Source organism: Aspergillus stella-maris (assembly GCF_047715825.1).
Source record: "Aspergillus stella-maris strain CBS 113639 unplaced genomic scaffold BDV14scaffold_1, whole genome shotgun sequence".
NCBI lineage: Eukaryota > Fungi > Ascomycota > Eurotiomycetes > Eurotiales > Aspergillaceae > Aspergillus > Aspergillus stella-maris.
The window spans coordinates 442384-461097 of NW_027396795.1; the positions used below are offsets into that span (position 1 = coordinate 442384).

Consider the following 18714-nt stretch of genomic DNA (forward strand, 5'->3'; position numbering starts at 1 on the left):
AATAGCAGGCAGGACGGGCCCCTTGGCCAATCCCTCTTCGTCAAGGCGAAATATCGTCGTAAGTTCCCCCTCTGTCTCTCACTAGCATGAATAGTGGACGGACTAAAGCCCGGGTGAGGCAGGGATGAGGCCCCTGTTAGATCAAGCAACCTCCGTACAGAGTAATATGCAGCCAGAACAGAGATCCACTCTCGTTCGTACCCCCTGAAGGTCTGACGTAGGTAGCAGCGATGATAGTCTTCCCCATGCCGTCCAACGTGCCACGCGGTGCCCAGTTCGAAACTTTCTAGAAGGAAATTAGCTTTGCGCCGTTGTTGCTCGTGCGAATCCGACCACCGAAAGGGACCTCCTTTATTCCGTAGGTATTATTGCCCAACGCGCTGCTTATGATTGGCACTCTTGACTTGTCAGAATATGCCGCATTGTCGCTAGGCGACTAAGTAGAGTCATGAGTCGTTTGGAACAATGAGTGGGCGAAGCACCGGCGTTCTCAAGCAGATGGGGGCCGGCGTGCAGGACGCAAGTAGGAACTAGGAATTGCTTTTTCCATGAGATGTTCGAAATCGACGTCTTGCTCCTTCAGGCTAAAGAAATGGAGCAATAGCGATCGCGAGAAGCGCTTGAATGGCTGGGGCATGGCGTCTGATTGGGTTCGAGGCGATCGCCCTGTCGCACGATGGACAAGTTAACGCAGCGCATGGCACTACTCGCGCGAAGGGAGATTAAGAACTAGAAGAGGCTTGCCTTGGTTGTACCCCCCTCAGTGCTTCACAGGATCAGGGTCATGCGTTCATCGACGCGGTGGAATCTGGATCGAAGCGTCGATTGCATCAGATCCATGCGGGAGAGCTCCTGAATATCAGCATGAGGTTATTCAGGGTCTTGACGGGGACACAGTAGGCAGTCTAGTTAGTAGTAGACTCAGTAGTAGACGACTCGACGGTTTCAACTTGCAAGAACGAGTGGCCCATTCGATCGTCGTGTATCCACCGGCGAAGATGAAGACGTAGAGGAGCAGATGGATGGAGAGAGTGCCTGAAACCTGCGTCAATTTCCGCCGTCTATTAATATTCGCGGGCTTTCTTGTCTGTTTGCGAGTAATCCTGAACTTTTCTTGAAGTTGTGTTCTGCTATACTTCAGTTTCCTACTTGATTCCCGCAAGTCACGAGGCTTCCCGTCTCCTTCTGTTTTGTTCTTTGTACTGAACTCTCTCTTCCCTCTTCCTTCTCTCCCCAGGGCCCCTCTGCGGTGCCAGCTCTACCTCAACCTATCGACCATCATTCTGTAAGTACTACCTGTTTGTTTCCTGAGGTCATATTTTGCGCCCCCTGCGATGACGCACCCCCATTCTGGTGCCTGCTCAGCTGCGGTGCTGCGACTTCACTTTTGTCGGGTGCCCGCAGGATGGTCCTTGACCAGGAATGCCCTGGGTGCCACCATTCTTGCCAGGCGCTTCTGAGCTCGCTCCGCAACGTCTTCTTCCTCTTTCATACTCCCGTCTCGGCTCCAAATCATACCACCGGCTCAGCTTTGGGAGCGCAGGACGGACGAGGCGCGCAGAGCTTTCGCTTGAGCAACTTGCTAACATCTTGTCGCACGCTCTCCAGCACGATTACACCGGACCACGTTCTATTCTCCGACATACTTGAACTGTATTCTTGAAACCCCGATAATCGGCCCCAGATCACCAGCATATCGACCCGTTGGTATCCAGTCGCCGGAAATTGCCCCGTACTAGGTTGACGGCCTGAAAAATCGCAACCGTTCAAGCATCGTCGCGCCGCGCTCCTTTCGAGTCCATTTATTCCTGCCTTTGCGCCGCGGTCTCTATAATTACTATCCGTCAACCTGACAGATTTGAGGCAGTGGCTGTGCTTGTTGGGCTGTGAACGGCTGAGATTGACGTGTTCGCTCTGAATCTCACCCGCTAATCCAACGCACGTTCGCGACATCTGAAACTCTACGCTGGGACTGAGATCTCGACTCTCGAAGCCGGACGCAGTTTGCACTTTTCACCATACTTTCGCGCCTCGTCGCTTTTGCCTCAGGCCTATTGCTCGCGCTCCTCCCAATTGGCCACTCCCCTCAGCTACAAAGAAGCTCGGCAGCGTCGCAATTTATTGTCGCGTTTCGTCTAGCCACTGTTGCGATATTTAAACGTGAGCAGACCCCGTCGAGTTTCCCCTTTACGGTCCTTTGTGAGACTTTTACGGCACTGCTCATCTAAGAGCGTTGTTTTTGTCTTTGTTTCCCATGTCCCCATTTCCTTTCGTTTTCCGCCCAATTTACCCCTAACCTTGGATTCTGGGGTAAGCATACAAAACATTGTTCTAACCTTACTTTTGATTAAATAGGTTTGGCTATTTGCCGACGCGTCTTCACCTTTTGCAAAATATCTCTCATCGCGCAGACCCCAAAAAGAACTCCGACGTGAGTTCTACGACAGCGCGTCGTACAGGCTACCCTGGCTACTCTGGAACATCTTTCCGATTTGTCCTGGCCACCGTTCCTCGGCAAACAGCTGGGCCGGGTCATGGACATCACAAACATCCTGAACAGGAAAGCTTCCCTGGCGATGGTTGCGCCAGATCCTCAGTTCGACCAACAACAATTCATGCAGCAACAAACAGTCTCAACGTCCCCAAGGATGAAGTCAGAACCTGGTGTCTCCGAGGCGGCTGATCAGCCTGTCCTCTCATATTCTCACGCTCCACTGAACCAAATGCCCAACATCAATCAAGACATGCGATATGCGGCTCACGCTCCCAACCCCCAGTTGCCTATGATGCAGGGCTCCTATGCACCAGCAGGGTACTCCGCTGCTCCGATGCCGACCAGTGCCTCCCAAGGGCGTCCTGAGCCTCCTCCCAAGACTTTTCACTGTGGAACGTGCGGGAAGGGATTTGCTCGCCGGAGTGATCTGGCAAGGCATGGTAAGAGCGCTCTGATGTCCGTTTTTGTCCGAGTTTCAATATCTGACTTGTTTTCTTCTAGAACGAATCCATTCGGGCATCCGTCCCCATGCTTGCGATTGGCCGGGTTGCGGCAAGCAATTCATCCAACGGTCCGCTTTGACAGTGCATTCTCGAGTGCACACAGGAGAGAAGCCGCACATGTGTGAGAGATGTGGCAAGGTACGAAGATCTACTCATAATAATTTGTGTCCACACTAACCTCTACTGTAGCCCTTTAGCGATTCCTCCTCTCTCGCCAGACACCGCAGGATTCATTCCGGCAAACGGCCCTACAAGTGCCCTTACGCGAATTGTCAAAAGACTTTTACTCGTCGCACGACGCTGACGCGCCACCAAAATCACCATACTGGAACAATCGAAGAGGCTGCTGCCGAAACCGAGGCCAACCTCAGAAAGAACAACGAAAGGGCAAGAATGGACGGAATGTTCTCTGAGCATGGTTCGGTTCACTCCACGCCCTCTCCCGCCCATCACCCGATCTCGCCAGGTGGTGACCTTCCTCCGCTGAACATCCACCGTTCGGCTGGTGACTACTACATGGGAAACGGCTCTATCCCGCCTCATGTTCGAGGGGACTTCCAACAGCCGAGCCCCCGTGCATCTCCAACTGCGACATCTCCATCTCTATCAAGCTACAGCAGCGCTCCGCTGGTTCGGCCGTCTATGACCTCTCATCCGTCGGCCTATGCACCTCCCCAGCCTCTTGAGCCCCCTGCCAACAAAGACCACCGACCAAACAGTGTCGGTGGAAGCCCGCATATGTCCAGTCTGGGATGGGCTTCGCCTTCTCACTCCAACATACCATCTCCTGTGTCGGCGCCTGATTTCGGCTATCCTGACCCGAGTGGGCCGTCGTACCCCGGCTCAGTACCCCCTCACATGTATTTTCCGAACTCGACAATCCGGCGACCCGCGAGCACGGAGCCCGAGAACTATGAGCTGAGACCAAGGCTCGGCGATCCCTCATGGTCTACGCCGGTCTAAAGGTACCTTGAACAGAGAGCCATCAGTGTGATCTGTCTTGGAACATAACAATTCTCCTTTGTTCTGCCATTTGACTGTTTTCTTCATGCATTTTCTGCTCCTATTTCTTTCTTGCACGTTTTGCATCTCATACATTGTTGTGGCTTTATTCAGCATACCATCATGTTAGCATCTCCCAGTGTCGGGCATAAAGCGCTGGAAAGGAGTCTGGGAAATAGCTGCGCTAGGTTGATCAGGTTATTATCGCCATAATGGGGCGTTTTGATTTCTCTTTTGTTATCGTCATCATGCGCGCGATTATGATCGAAGGGAACGGAAACGAAGCATCTATAGAAAGGGAAACGGGGTTATCTGGTTGATTGTTTTGTTTTCTGATACAAGTAAGGCCTGGTTTGGTTGGATCTCGGATGGGCATGGAATGGGATCATCGGACACTGGGGTTATGAGAATTTGTTTGGTTTCTTGTCGTTCTTATTGTTGCATATTGTCCTCTTATTTCTTTTGTTGTTATGTTAATGTTGATGGTTTCCTTTGTCTCTATTCTGCTTATCATTACCTACTACTGCCCCTCTGTAACTAAATGATTATCCTGTACGATATAGACACAGCAAGGATTCATTTCCGTTTATTGCTTAATATGATACCATACTCTTGACTTGCATCCACTCCTTCACACCTGTGGTCCATCCTATTCCTGCGTTATACTAGCGCCTGGCTCTTCTGAAATCATTGAGGTTGCTCGCTGATAGTCTTAGTAGCTGCAGCTGACCTCCATTAAGGACACTTCGTCGCCCCCACCCCTAGCAACTGTTCAAAGAAGGAAATGAAAAGGGTCGCTCCTTCCTTGTAAAGAGGTCGAGGATCGCTCCTTCCCAAACAAGGTCCGTTCCTGCCTTGTATGTGGATTTCAGTTGGGGGTCGCGCCTTCCCTCCTAACATTGCGGTCAGCCGTACCTTCCTTTTAAGGGTCGATGGCCGCGCCTTCCATTTTTGGAAGAATCAGTTATGGGCTGAGAGTTTACTCATGTTTTGTTTGATAATGAGGAATCAGGTGTTAAGATGGACTGCCTAGCTATAGTACTCCTATACTGTACAGTGTAGTGGTGGAATCAGATGTACTGTACAGTCAACAAACATACCAACCTAGCGATGAACAACCGCAACGACAGTATTTATTCAAAACGCCACGCCATCCGCAAGCTAGAATAACGACGGGAATATGATGCAAGAACTCCATGACCATGACAATGACCACTCTGGAACAAACCAGATCAGTCCACTTCTAAGCCAATGTCCGAGTCCGATGGTATGCCCCAGGTAAATCACCGATGGAAAAAAGTGATCTATTGATAGACACCCGAGAAATTCGATGCCGAACCTAAAACATCGGGACAGGAACAAGTTTGCGACGACCCCCTCAAAGCACGCCCAACGAGTCCAGCGCCGAATTCAGCGGCTGATGTACCCTTTCCTGCGGAGAGGAGGCCGAAGCGGAGGAAGACTTCGGAGGTTGTGACTAGGATGGAGATTATGATTAGGACGATTATGATCCATGTTTGGTCTGTTCAGTTCATTTTTGTTAGTGAAGTTCCTATGAGTGTTAAAGGGGGTGGGATGAGGAAACGCACGAGAAGTTTTGCTATCGGCAATACCGTCAGACAGTATCTCAGCTAGGTCAAGGAAGACGCGGCACCGCTCGTTCAAGACTTGAATGCGCGGTTTGATTTCGAGGTACTCGCGGACAGCGATGTAGAGTGGGTATAACGTTGGTTCGCTTTCCCAGAAGAAGTTGGGGACGTCGAGGACGTTTGATGCTGTATGTCTGTTAGCTCGACTGCGCGGGTTATGGGATGGGTTTGCAGAGAACTTACAAAGGTTAACCTCAACACGACTCTTGAACAGCTTTCCTAGGATACGGAAGACCTCCTCTCGTTTCAGACCTAATTTACCCGTCATTGCCAGACGGCGCGGGACGTCCTTTGCCTCGGCCATCTGGCGAGCCATGACTTCTTCGAAGAAACACAATTTCGTACTTTGGGCTATGCCGTGGCTAATAGAGAGCTTGATCATGTGGTCGCCGCTGCGGAGGGTAATCATATCGTTGTAGACGCGAGGGCGTGAGATCTCAGTCGAGTATTCAAAATGGAATTCTTCCGTCTCAAAGTCCTCTTCAAGGAGGGGGAGTGTTGCGAGGGTTATGGGGGTTCCTGTTGCAGAGGAGGTTGCGAAGGCGAGATCTGCGAGAATATCCTTTTCTTGCTTTGCGGTGAAGTTCCAGAAGACGACGACGCCGTAGCTGAAGACGAACATCTCCGCGACATCGTAGGGAAGACGGGTTGGCGTTTGTCGCGAGTGGTTGCCTGATGTGTTGTTGGCACCAGAGTTCGGATGGCTGCCGTTTCGTTCTCGTGTTTCGTGGTCCATATTTGAGTGGCCTTCGTCGAAGATAGAATGTTCTTCCGACTCTATGTAGTCCTCATCGTGATCGCGCAGCTCATTCCGCTCAATCTCCTCATCTAATAAGGACTTTCCACCAGGTTTCTTGACCACCGGACTGCTCCGTACCCTGTACCCTTCATGCCCGGGCAATAATGGTAGATGATAAGCCGTATAAAGACAATCATCGTAAAGCTTTGTCCTTCCCCCATGCCTATCCTTGACAAACGAAGAAATAGACGTCATCTTATAAGCCTGCGCCGTGCAATAAGCCGTACACCGGGCCAGCTTCTCCGCACGACGGGCCTTGGGCAATCGCTCCGCATAACTCTTCGCCCTCTCAGGCCCAATAAACCTCCTGCGCAAGCGATCCTCCTCCGCCAAAAGTGGTGCAAGGTCATTATCAACCCCGAAGTCACCGCGCAATCTCTTCTTCTGCGCCAGCAGCGTATGTCTCACAGAATCAGGATCCATCCCCTTTTCCCTCGCAAGTCGCTGAACCGTCTCTTCATCCACCGTCTCCTCGCCGAAATCCTGATCGTCACCCTCCTCATCGCCCTCGTCTTCCTCCTCGGGCTGTGGTACCTCATCCTCAGGTAACAGCACAAGCTTCTCACTAACCTTTGTAGTTCGCGGCGGGAGATGGGGCTGCGCCGCTAACCGTCTATTCACTGCCGCTGAGCTAGACGCACCCGCGCCGCCAGCTGTACTTCGACCCGCGCCGCCAGCGCCAGCGCCGATCAGGCCGCCGGCGGCAGAGGCAAGACGGGAGCGGGGTCGAAGGCGCGTAGCATCGGGTGGATTCCGCTGCTGCATCGAGGGGATATCAGAGGCGTATTGGAGGACATTGTCGACTGTTATGAAGCGGGTTGCTGGGGAGCGGCGGCGGCGCGGTTGGGTTCCGGCGTGTTGGTCTCGGGAGTCAGTTACCTGCCAATTGATGAGTTGAATGTGCGGATAAACTTTTGCGTAGGATGGAGTAACTTACCAGGACATGGGGACTCCGCTGGTTTGGACCCCGGCCTCTTTGTGAAGACATAATTGGAGTCGGGTAGTCGGTCGGTCGGTCGGTCGGTCACAACGAACGATAGTAGGACTCAGTAATGTAGGTATCGATATCTCAATCCTCCTTCAATCGCGACCAGCACGACTTTCCTGGATCCTCGATCCCGTCAAAAACTATCCAATGACACGATTCCCTTCAATTCAACGATAACATGCTATACCGCCCACACCAACAAAGAAGCTGCAAGATGACATTATCGATCTCCAATCTCAGAAGCTTCCTGTCCCTCTCTCTCACCGCCTACCACTAACAGGGAGATTAACAATCAATGACGTGGTTGTGCGAGTTCTGCCGCATTATTTCGCTGCCTCATATGTAATCTGGTACAGCCTCGTACGGCCGATACAGAACGCAGGTTAAGTAAGCCCAGACTGCGCATTACACAGGCGTACAGGTACTGAAACAGGTTGGCCGTCGGTGCTGGGGCCAGCGGCCAGCCACGTGTGAGTGGGGAACAAGGCCACAAGTGGCTTAGTTGATTGGTAGGGCCGTCTACAATGGCACTGCGATCCGGAGTTCCAATAACTGCCCACGGCCGTCGCCCAAAGTAAGGATGTAAAGAATGGGTCTGACTCTGGGGTAATTTACCCTCACCTTGTAGGCCTGTACCGTCGGATCATCGGTATAGCGAGCGGCAGTTAATGAAGGAGCCGAAATGATTGCTGGGCTTCTGAGGATTCGAGACAGGGGTATAGAATTACCCATGGGCTGGCTATTCTAATAATCAGAAATATTCCGAGCGTTTTGGTCAATTGAGCAGTCGATTCCTGATTCCTCCCGTCGGAGACTCGGACGACACTGTGGGGACCGTGTCTTCAGGTCTCAGGAATCCTCATCCATGGGTGGTTGGACGTCCTCAAATTTGCGCCACAGAGGGGTAAGCCGGAAGTGATTGGAGTGCGGGATATTTTACTACCATAGATCGGGTAGATAGACTACATTTGTCAGGAAAATTAATTTCAGGCAAACGATAAGTTCAGGAAGTAATAGCTTTGTGTGTTGTCTATAAACTCTATTTGATTTTTGGGCTCGAACTCCTTGCAGATAAAAAGCCCAATCTCCTTGCCTATATCAAAAAATAAAAGTCTATAACGAGGTGTTATCCCTATCCGTGTTCTGCTAGGTATAAAGACGGAATGTCTGGAATAATATGCAAGTGACGATGCAGTTCGGTGTCAAGTTGAGACACCCGGAAAATGAGAAAACGATGCTTCACGCTGTAAATGCAATACAGAAAACAAACAGAAAACTGTGCTGTAATAACCAAATCTGCTGAGTTTCAGGGGAATGATGTATGATATATCCAAAATCCATGCTATCGAATCATTCAAGTCCGTTTCGAAGTCGCCGATCTTCATCCCAGATCTCCTTCTTCATGAGCTGGAGTCGGGAATGCTGCTTCTGGAGCTTTTCGAGTTCTGCTCGTGGTGGGTTTGCCTGGCCCGCCAGGGCATCGTGCAATGAACGGTACTTGGCGTAGAACTTTTTGAACTGCTGTGACTTTTCCCGCAGCCGTTGCATGAGGAGCTCGCGGCTCAAAGGTGGCGATGAACTTCCAGTGCTACCGCTCGAAGTGCTCACAGCCCGGCGTCGTTTGTGATCCAGATCGTGCAAGCGTCCAGCGTTCTGAATTGGCGGTCGTTCTAATTCTGCTTTGCGTTTCAGGGAATTTGTCGTCTCGGGCGGTCTCGTCACTCCGTTTGGCTTGGCTGGCTGCTTCGCGGCAGGTCGTTCCGATCTAATATGCAGTCTCTGTGATATCAAGGGCGATGAAGAGGACGAGCTAGACGAATTGTTCTGACTGGACGACCTGCTGTGACCTTGTGGGGCAGAGGTCTTAGCGGGAGAAGACGCGAGGGGTGATGCTTTGCGAGTAGGCTGTTGGCTAGCGGGAAGAGATGACGGCGGTCTTTTGGCGGCAGCGGGTTTGCTGGTGGCAGGTTCTGGCTTGCGCGGCGGAGCTTCAGGCTGGTCGACTTTGGGTGTCGGGACTTGCGAGGGCTCTTTGGAAGCTCGTGTGTCAAGGGGTTTTGGTGTCGATTTGGCTTTAGGCGGCGTGCGCTGCGGTTGAGACTTTTCCGATGACGATGCCTCTGGTAAGTCTGTATCGTCGTCGTCTGAATCGTGTACATATTCCGCCGACTTGAACTTGCTTTCCAATTTCGATGGTGGCTTCTTATCCGCCTTTTTGGTCACACGACCAGTCAAAGTGCTGTTGGCCGCAGTCTTGGGCTTTACAGCCGGCTTCTTCTTCTGAGTGTTCATACCGGACTTGGGCGTGGCGTTGGATTCACCAGGCTTGACACTGCCAGCAGATTTGTCGGTTTCCTGGCTCGTTGTGTACCCCTCTTTGCCGGCATCTTCAGAGACTTGGATACGGGGGGTCGCGGCCTTTTGAACCGGACCTGTCCGCAAGTTCAGCCGCGACAGACACTTGCCCTTTCCACGCTCTTCCTTGGGGAGTAAACTTTGCCAGAGCTTGTCCGAGCGTGAGATCCTCATTCGATCAAAGGCCGAGATGGCATTCTCAATCGCTTCCTGCCTGTCTTCCTGAGACGGGTAAGGAAACTTCCACACGTCCAGCTCCCTGAAGACCTTATCTCGGAGATCGAATTTCTCGGGGTTGATTCGGTTCTCGACACCGTATTTCCGAGCCAATGCTGTGCAGTCTTCAATGGAGGAACGGGTTTGTCGGGCGAGGAACTTGGTTGAGACGGCGCGGATGGCTAGGAGGTGAATGAAGGGAATTTTGAGAGCTTCGAGGCGGAGGCGGTCCTTGTTTTGAGAGAGTGGCGCTGAGGTGGGAGTGAGAGGAGTGAGAGGAACCGGTGAGCGAGCAACGCCTAGGGCAGGACTCGAGGAAACCGAACGATTGGAGTTTGATTTACTCTTCAGTAAACGGTCTTTCTCAAGCTCCACCTTACTCGAAGGCATGCGAGCGAGGAGAGCCGCCTGCCTTCCAGTGCTTGACCGGCTGTCACCCGCTTTGAGAGCCCTCACTTCCGCAATATCATTGATCATGTGTGTTTTCTTGGACTCCTTCCCTTTCTCAAAGGCACTTAAGCTCTGCTCGAGGTTGGCCAACGCCTGGTCTGTGGCCGCGGTTGCCTCCTGGGCTTTCTGGACCTCCAAGCTGTGACTCAAGACACCAGTGAAATATAGCGATCCATCGTCGGTGGAACTGTTCGAGTAGATCTCGGATCGTTGGGACTCGGAGGAGGAATGAAAAGACTGTGACTTGTTGGAGCCGTAGTATAGGGTCTGGTGCTTTCCGAGGCGGATTCGAGCTGGTTGATCGGCACGGAGGCTCTCAATTAGCTCGTCGAGGGTGCTTTGGGCGAGGTTCAGACGCATAATCTGAGTGGTTTTAGCTGTAGCATCGTCCCCGAGGTTGTCTCTGTGTAGAGACAACCCGGACTCGGGAACTCGTAGGGTCGACATCATGCCCGGCAATGGGCAATCCAAGTATTAACGACAGTGTATATAAGATGAGGAGGATCGGCAGATAAACGGGAGTTGAAGTCGGCGATTTTGGATTTCAAATCCAGTGTAGAAAAGGGAAGCAGCGTGCAGGCTGCAGGTCATCGGCCGAATAGACGGGAGGGAGATTCAAGACAAGAGAACGCCATGAATCAAGCAACGGCCGAGTATGAGGATTAAGAGAAGGTTGCTATGGCAGGGCGAACGAGGGTTGGGAGGCAGCAAAACCCATGGCAGAAAGGGTTCTGAAGCCGGGCAAAAAGGCGAGGAGCAATGTAAGAGGAGGAGAGGGAATCGGGAGAAAGAGGGCGAGATGAGATGAGATGATGCCGAAGAGGAAGCAGGCTTGGGAAGCGTAAGGCGGAGCGTGAGGGCGACCAGTGACCAGACACGGCGTGGAGCAGCGGTATTCTGGGCCGTATTGTTGTTGTTCGGGGTCCGTTCTATTTTTCCACCAGCTGGCTCTGGTAGGTAATAATCAAATACTACTAATAATAATCAGGATAATTAGCTGAGTATCGAAACTCCGACCAGTATTACCAATGATGTCTTTCGAAGCATTATTCATCTGCTTGATTAATTAATTAATCTTGCTCTTTATTTACCGCTTTCGCGAACTTGCAGGCCCCGAAAGCCTGCCGCCTCTTGCATTCAACTCGTTTTATCTCAAAGCAGGATTGTTTGCCCATTGGATACCAGCTTTTGTCTGGCTGCAGTCTTTCTACCTATCTTTCTAGCACTGGCCAGAAGGACATGACTCGCTGTTCGGACGGAATATACAGAAGCGACGAAGAATAATAGGAAGGGAGAGGTGATAGCACGGCCACTAGTACGGGGAACGGCGCGGTGGATGGAGTCATTTGCTGAGGTAGCACTAGTTGTGTAGGGCAACCTTGAAGACAGCCAGAGTGATTATTCCTGAAGAGTCTTAGAAATCCGCATGTCAGTCATACCTGACCCGCAGCTAAACAGGGCAGTCAATGACCCTGAAACATCTACATCATTATTAGCAAGGAGGAACCATGAATAGGAGACGGGCCTTCTTCCATCTAGTCTACTCTGCTCCAGGATTATTGTTGTTTGTATCGAGTTTCAAGAGTTCTTTGGTCCGAATGGCTTTGAAAGTATCAAGATCGGAGCGTGATCTGTCAGTCAGCTGGTCCCTCGGCCAGGCCCCATCAGCCCCTGTAACAGCGTAACAATTGTAACAAAGCAGGACCTCTCTAGCCACTGCGGTCCCCCCACTCTCCCGGAAACTAGTAGAGTGAACCACCAGAGGTCCAGAGGTTCGGTTACAGGTCTTCAATGTCCCAGTGCTGAGTGCTCAGTCGATTTTATAGTAAAGGATATATCAGTTGCTCAGAGTCCGTCTCTGGAGGAAATTTTACAGGCGTCGAAGTTAATCAAGATCGTAATGAGGGGAAGCTCGCAGTAAAATATGAGAGTTCGTGCCTGAAGGACTTGGCAGCCACCTCGGATGCTGTTGTACCTGTACGGGATGCGATTCCGAAGCAACGTCCCGAGGAACTAGGGAGCTGGAACCTCTTTTGTGCCTCTCCAAATGATGGTCTATGCGCATTGAGAGTTTGCTGCTGTGTTCTGTACAAGCACGAGACCTGGCTCTAAACCATATTGCTGTTGTATGAGACGAGCAGCCGCGGCATGTGGTGGAAGTTGATGTGCGTGGGGTTTCGAACAAAAGCCGTGGTGTTTGGGAGCTGGCAGTCCGAACGGTCAAAGCCGCCTCTGCAGTCTGCTGTCGATCTCAACGACCAATCGGCCATAACTAATTTGGAAGCTATGGTCTGCTCAGCCACCTATGGATACTCTGGAAGAACTGTATAGTGTGTACTAAGTATAGAGCGCAGTGGATTGACTATTCTGTTTTACGTGGTAAGAGCGCTCTATCCTCAGCTTCTAAACAGGAAGAAGAGAGGCTTGACAGCGCAGTGAGAGCCCGAACCTTACGTTGCTGCTGCCTCTTCAAGTGGAGTCCTCGGTCAGGTGTCTTGGGCTACTCCCGCGGGATGGGGGGAAGTCAACTTGGATTCCTGCATCATCTTGTTCCGATCGGGCCTGTTGGAGAAAGAACGCCAATTGAGGGGTTGGAACTTGGAAGAGAAGCGCCAGAAAAGAGCCCGCCTATGCGAGATATCGAGCCAGCCTTTTGGAACCTGACCATCACGAAACGTGCAGGCTATACTCCGGTCTCCAGGAAACCCTTAGCAGCCCAAGTGACCGAAAGCTCTGAGTTGGACTCGAAAGCATCCATTCTCTCTCTAAAAGATACCAAGAGTCATTACGTGCATATGGGCTATGGCCGCTTACAACCATGCTTCTGAGCAGATGGTCCTCTTACAATACCGAAATACAGAGTACAACAATCGCCTTGGATCGTCCATGGGTGGTAGATCACCCGCAGAACCATGCTTTGCTCAATCCTAGTCGCTCGTTCGCTGCACGGAACTTTTTTGCACTCTGTACGTCGGGTATGGGCTGGCCATACTTGACTTCTTGTGCAGCTACAGCGTGACATCAGATCAAGGGCAAAGCACACTCGACGAGCCTGTGTCACCGTGGAAATATCGCCCAGCGTTGCTGAGTCGGGCTAATTAAGTACGAGCGACATAGCACAACCCAACCATTTAGCAGAACCCACCATGACTCCCTGCTGTTTTGCCACCGACCGAGTCTGACTGTCCTAGCTCCCTAATGGATTCGGCCGTCCGACGTCCGCGTCGAAGAAATGGAAGTATGAACCTTTGACACCCCTCAGGGCGAAGATCTTCAGGACCAAGATCTCCAGAGACTCCAGTCCAGTAGATTCCCCAACCCCAGCCACTGGCCAGCACCCGAGACAATCCTAGCTAGTTATGTCCTGGTGAAATCTGGTGGTTGAACCGATATCTCCACAGGAACCCATGAATATCGATTGGTTGGGAGAGTCCGCTTGCTGCACAAGAACCGACATGTAACGATTTAGAGAGTGTTACGGCTCGCGCGCTAAAGTCGAACGACACGGGTGTGCCCGGTCCTTCCAACAGCGCAAGCGGAGGGCCAGTGGAGGGCCCCAATTTCTTACGAGATATCGCCCGCGAAGAAAAAGCAAAGTCTCGCAGGCAACGCCGCAGGCACGGTAAGAAGAAAGTTCGCGCAGGAAATAATTGGTTCCCGGATGACTGGGAGGACCAGAGTCCGAGGCGGGCCCTGAGGTTGGTTGGACCTCCCTGCGATCCATTTCGGTCAGTCAGTTATGAAGGGATGGCTGCGATGTCCACGATGGATTTGACAAGACATCTTGATTCGACGATCTTTGCTCAGATGCTTTAACGCTTCTGATACATATCACATACGCGTGTGCTTTATAGTAATGCCGTTTCCTGTTCCAGACTCCGCGTTAAGCCGCGCAAAGCAAGGCAAAGGCCCGATCCGACAAGGACCTGGAAACCCTGGTGAGATTACACTTTCAAACTCCAATGGTGCGCCCGAGGAATGCGCGCAACAATGCATTTCATGCGCAGACCTTGCGCTGAGCCTGGGTTTGGTGAGCCTGTCGCCCGGGTAGCGTGCCTTCCCACCAGTGGCTGGCTGGTTGGACCTGGAAAGACGATGGATGTAGGAAAGGAACCCGACGACAACACTGCATTAGGCCCTCCGCTGATGCAGGTGGAAGATCTGGGTCAAGTTGCAAGGGCCTCACATTCCACAGCCGGTGATCGAAGCCTGGTGGTCACTTAGGCCTCATCGAGGAGAGTTCACGTGCGACCAGGCGATTGAGATCCAATCCATACAGCCACTTTATTGATTTCTAGACGCTCTCTATCGCTGTCACATTAGGCGCAAAGATTGCCACAAGGACAGCGAAGTAACTTGCTCCGGGTTGTTAATTATCAACCAACTGGAAATAGCAGCGAAGCTTCAACACCGAGCAGGTCCGCCATTCCAAGACATTATTGCATGGGCATGTCTTACAACGTCAACCTCTACCCTGATCTGGCACCCTGTACGACTGCACACCAGGTAATTTACCGGCTCTTCTTAGCAGTGATTCTTCTCTACTTCCTGTTGAAGAATATTTAACCATCTTTACAAGACAGCCCCTCAGGTTTCGGGTTTCTTTCTTTATTTCTTTCAGCCCCATGTCCATCGCTCCAATGAGCAATCCAGCGCTCTCGACACCGATGCAGGGAGTCTAGCCCAGTGACAGCCGCCTAAGAAGCCATACTCTTGACAGCGCATCATTGACTGCCTTACAGACCCTGCAAGAACCCCCAGCGTTATCATTGGCGCCGTTTCAATGTAACGTCGTGGTCGTTGAATTATGATACTGTACTTACATACCTCGTATCACTAGGCCAAACATGGAACTTAAGATGAAGTCGAAGTGCCGCAAATTAAGAAACACTGATCGACGTTACGGAACTCCCTCCGCGCAATGAAAAGTCAAAGCACATGTCCACAGGCACAGAAGCTATAGCAATCTCCAGTCAATTCTACCTACTAATACCAAATAAGAAAATGCCGTGAAACAGACCAACCGCGGCCAATGACCCGGCAGTGGCACTACGCTTTCAGTCTCCGAAACGTGCCTCCCGTCGTACTCGTGCTCCAGCCTTGGTCGTCGAGGTGCCTGTGCCTGACACTCAACCACGAACCCCTGTCTCGACCTCGTTTAGTTTCAACTCTGTTGGCTTCAACAGTTCGACTTGAAGCTAAAAGAAAACAAAGAATAACCCCCAACATTCCAAGCCACAATCGTTCGAGATAAGAACCTCGAGTCAGTTCTCTTTACTGTACAAAGTCCGAAAAGCCAAGAACAGGGCTGGGGCGTGGATCACTAACTCTCACGATCTATTCCTGTCTTCCTGCGCCTCATGATCGCCTTGCTTGTGCGCCTCTCTTACCATTTACGAGGCATACAGAGTACAGAGTATCAGTGTCAGTACGCACTTCAAATACTCTCTACCTAGATGCAAGATAATTTCGGTCCAGGCAACGTTCTAGCATCTTTCTGGAAAATGGCCTCCTATCCACTGCCCACTGCCCAGCTTGACGTACCCACGCCCAGTACTCCATACTCCATACAGTACGTGGATTCCACGTCAGGACAGCGCTCGTTGTCTTCGTAGTACCTAGTACTAAGCACTCGCCTTCACCGTATACAGTATACGCCCTGACACAGCGGAGCTGTTGCCTAGGCAAAGTACGTCTGCGTCTACACCGTCTTTCTTGTTGTGAGGGCCGGGTGGCTGCCGCAGCGGAGCGATATTTAGGGGGCGGGTTGTGGCTAGCTAGCTAGCTAGCTAGCTATCGGTGTGGATAGGGATGTATAGCACTAGGTATGGAAGTACTATTCTCTGAGGAGCCTGAATACAATTGCTAGACCTCTTGGGCTTGGGCACAATGTGTCAATAATCGGTGATAGTCTTTCTCTTATGCCGTTGGGTTGGAAATTGGACGGGGTGCGTAGATGGTTAGAAGACGATGGCTTCTACAAATACAAATCATTATGTCATACGTAGTGGCTTCTGACTAGGTATCTACACTGCTCTCTTAGATACCTAGGATAATGCAATCCAATAACAGTCATCCAAGTGAATTTTAAAACGTGCCCCTAAATGCTAATAGAACAAATCCGGATATCAGTACAAAGACACCCCCTTCTATAGAAGTAGGCTATTTCCAATCGAGCCCATCTATTTCCAACTTCCACCGTCGTCATTTAGTCGTTTATCTATTTAACCGGTAACCTTGAAGATGGACTCGGCGAGACGCTTGACGTTGCCGGAGGTGATACCAGCGACGGAGATACGGCCGTCCTTGGTGGCATAGACGGAGTGCTACTCATGTTAGTACGATATATTCAACGTAGTGTGAGAATGGTACGTACCTCCTTGGCGAGAGCATCCATCTGCTCGGGCTTGAGACCGGTGTAGGCGAACATACCGATCTATAACTATTGTCAGTACTTCTTCAAATTTGGCTGTAAATGGTCGTACCTGGCTGGTGATGTGAGACCAGTCGTGCTTGCTGCCAAGGTCCTCGAGGTTCTTCTTGAGGAGGGCACGCATCTCGATGATGCGGTCGGCCATACCCTTGACCTCACCGAGCCATTGCTGGTTGAGAGCGGGGTCGTTCATGATGGTAGAGGCGACACGGGCACCGTGAACGGGAGGGTTGGAGTACATGGGGCGGACGAGAATCTTGATCTGAGAGTCGACGCGCTTCTTCTCCTCAGCGGACTCGGTGACGAGCGAGAAAGCACCGACACGCTCACCATAGAGACCCTAAGCACTGTGTTAGTGGGCGACTTCCATGGATCAATGGTTTTGATCATACCATGTTCTTGGCGAAAGACTGGCACAGAGCAATGTTGTGGCCCTGCTCAACAAAGTGACGGGGAGCAAAAGCATCCTGGTCAGCGTTACCGCTGGCGAAGCCCTGGTAGGCCATGTCGAAGAAAGCAAAGTGGCCCTTCTCCTTGACGACATCGCTAATCTTGCGCCACTGGTCCTTGGTAGGGTCGACACCAGTGGGGTTGTGAGCGCAGGCGTGGAGCAGGATAATACTGTTGGCAGGAGCAGCCTTGAGGTCCTCAATCAGACCCTCAAAGTCCAAACCAATGGTGTCCTTGTTGTAGTAGCGGTACTTCTCGACCTCAAGACCGGCGTCCTTGAAGACGGCGTTGTGGTTGGCCCAGCTGGGCGTGGGGAGGTAGATCTTCTTCGCGCCAGGGTAGAAGCGCTGGAGAAAAGCACCACCGATGCGGAGAGCACCAGTACCGGAGATGGACTGGGTGATGACGAGGCGGTCCTCCTTCAGGACGGCAGAGTCGGCGCCGTAGGCGAGCTGAGCAGCGGCCTTGGTGAAGGCAGGGATACCGGTGATGCCGGCGTATTCCTTGTCGAAGCGCGATGCGACAACCTTGTCCTCGGCGGCACGAACGGAGGGCAAAACGAAGGGCTTACCCTGGTCGTCACCTGTTGGAAAATGACATTATTAGCTATACGTTTGCGGTGGAGGGCCCAGAAGCGCAGTAGGTGATGAAAATTGATAGATTGGCGAGCAATCGTCGAAAGAACTAGGTCGGGATCCTTACGGTAAGCTCCAACACCCAGGTTGATCTTCTCGTTGAAAGAGTCGGCCTTGAAAGCCTCGGTGACACCAAGGATAGCATCCTAGAGATCAATCGAACCACAAGGTCAGAAAATTTATCATTTCGATGAATTGAGATGGAATTGAAGCTTACAGGAGGACCCTGGGGAACGTTGGCCCAAGTGGAAGCATATCTGGCGCCAGCAATCACGGAGCGCACGCTAGCATCGCGGGCGGCAGCCTTGCGGCTGGCGATTCTGAGGGTAGAAAGCATGGCGGATGGGGAATTGGCTATCAAACAAGAATGGGAGAAGAGGAAATCCGGGGTAGAAAAGGAGATCAAGAGATAAGAGAGCAAAAGAAACAAAGAAATTGGGAAGGGGACGATCGGTCAGCAAAGGGAGCGATAAATAGCTGGCACAGATTAGTGTGGTCAGAGGTCGGAGATGCTGCGGCGCGTTGACTCATGTGATGATGTGAGCTCTCCTCCTCATGGGCCGATCGCGGGTAAAAGACCGACCCTCATCCGGTGCGCAGACCGGCCGATGTTTACTGAATATTTGTTCAGAATGCTGGTTTTAGAGTTGATTCAATTTTTAGTTTGTTCTATTGTGCGAGTCGGATGTTGCTATGATGCTATGTAGCCTCCTGTATCTCCGCATCTCCACGTTCTCTCC

At 51.6% G+C, this 18714-nt stretch overlaps 4 protein-coding genes across 4 annotated transcripts; 1 reads left to right on the forward strand and 3 right to left on the reverse strand.

Moving 5' to 3' along the window:
• The first annotated feature begins 2431 nt into the window (after window positions 1-2431).
• On the forward strand, window positions 2432-4076 carry BDV14DRAFT_2882 (putative C2H2 finger domain protein). The gene is made up of 3 exons (XM_073776455.1): window positions 2432-2934; window positions 2996-3135; window positions 3187-4076. The coding sequence occupies exons 1-3, from the start codon at window positions 2535-2537 to the stop codon at window positions 3958-3960; spliced, it is 1314 nt and encodes a 437-aa protein (XP_073633747.1). The 5' UTR covers window positions 2432-2534; the 3' UTR covers window positions 3961-4076.
• A 1091-nt stretch (window positions 4077-5167) lies between these two features.
• Window positions 5168-7524, reverse strand: BDV14DRAFT_2889 (RMD1 family protein). Its single transcript, XM_073776456.1, has 4 exons — window positions 7385-7524; window positions 5832-7326; window positions 5589-5774; window positions 5168-5521 (listed from the first exon to the last, which is right to left on the reverse strand). Exons 1-4 carry the CDS (start codon window positions 7433-7435, stop codon window positions 5304-5306), a joined length of 1950 nt encoding a protein of 649 aa, XP_073633748.1. The 5' UTR covers window positions 7436-7524; the 3' UTR covers window positions 5168-5303.
• A 1140-nt stretch (window positions 7525-8664) lies between these two features.
• On the reverse strand, window positions 8665-11462 carry BDV14DRAFT_2904 (uncharacterized protein). Its single transcript, XM_073776460.1, has one exon. It carries the CDS (start codon window positions 10904-10906, stop codon window positions 8786-8788), a length of 2121 nt encoding a protein of 706 aa, XP_073633749.1. The 5' UTR covers window positions 10907-11462; the 3' UTR covers window positions 8665-8785.
• A 5002-nt stretch (window positions 11463-16464) lies between these two features.
• On the reverse strand, window positions 16465-18483 carry BDV14DRAFT_161963 (putative aspartate aminotransferase). The gene is made up of 6 exons (XM_073766823.1): window positions 18192-18483; window positions 18042-18120; window positions 17282-17922; window positions 16942-17229; window positions 16833-16892; window positions 16465-16782 (listed from the first exon to the last, which is right to left on the reverse strand). Exons 1-6 carry the CDS (start codon window positions 18309-18311, stop codon window positions 16681-16683), a joined length of 1290 nt encoding a protein of 429 aa, XP_073633750.1. The 5' UTR covers window positions 18312-18483; the 3' UTR covers window positions 16465-16680.
• Window positions 18484-18714: the final 231 nt, after the last annotated feature.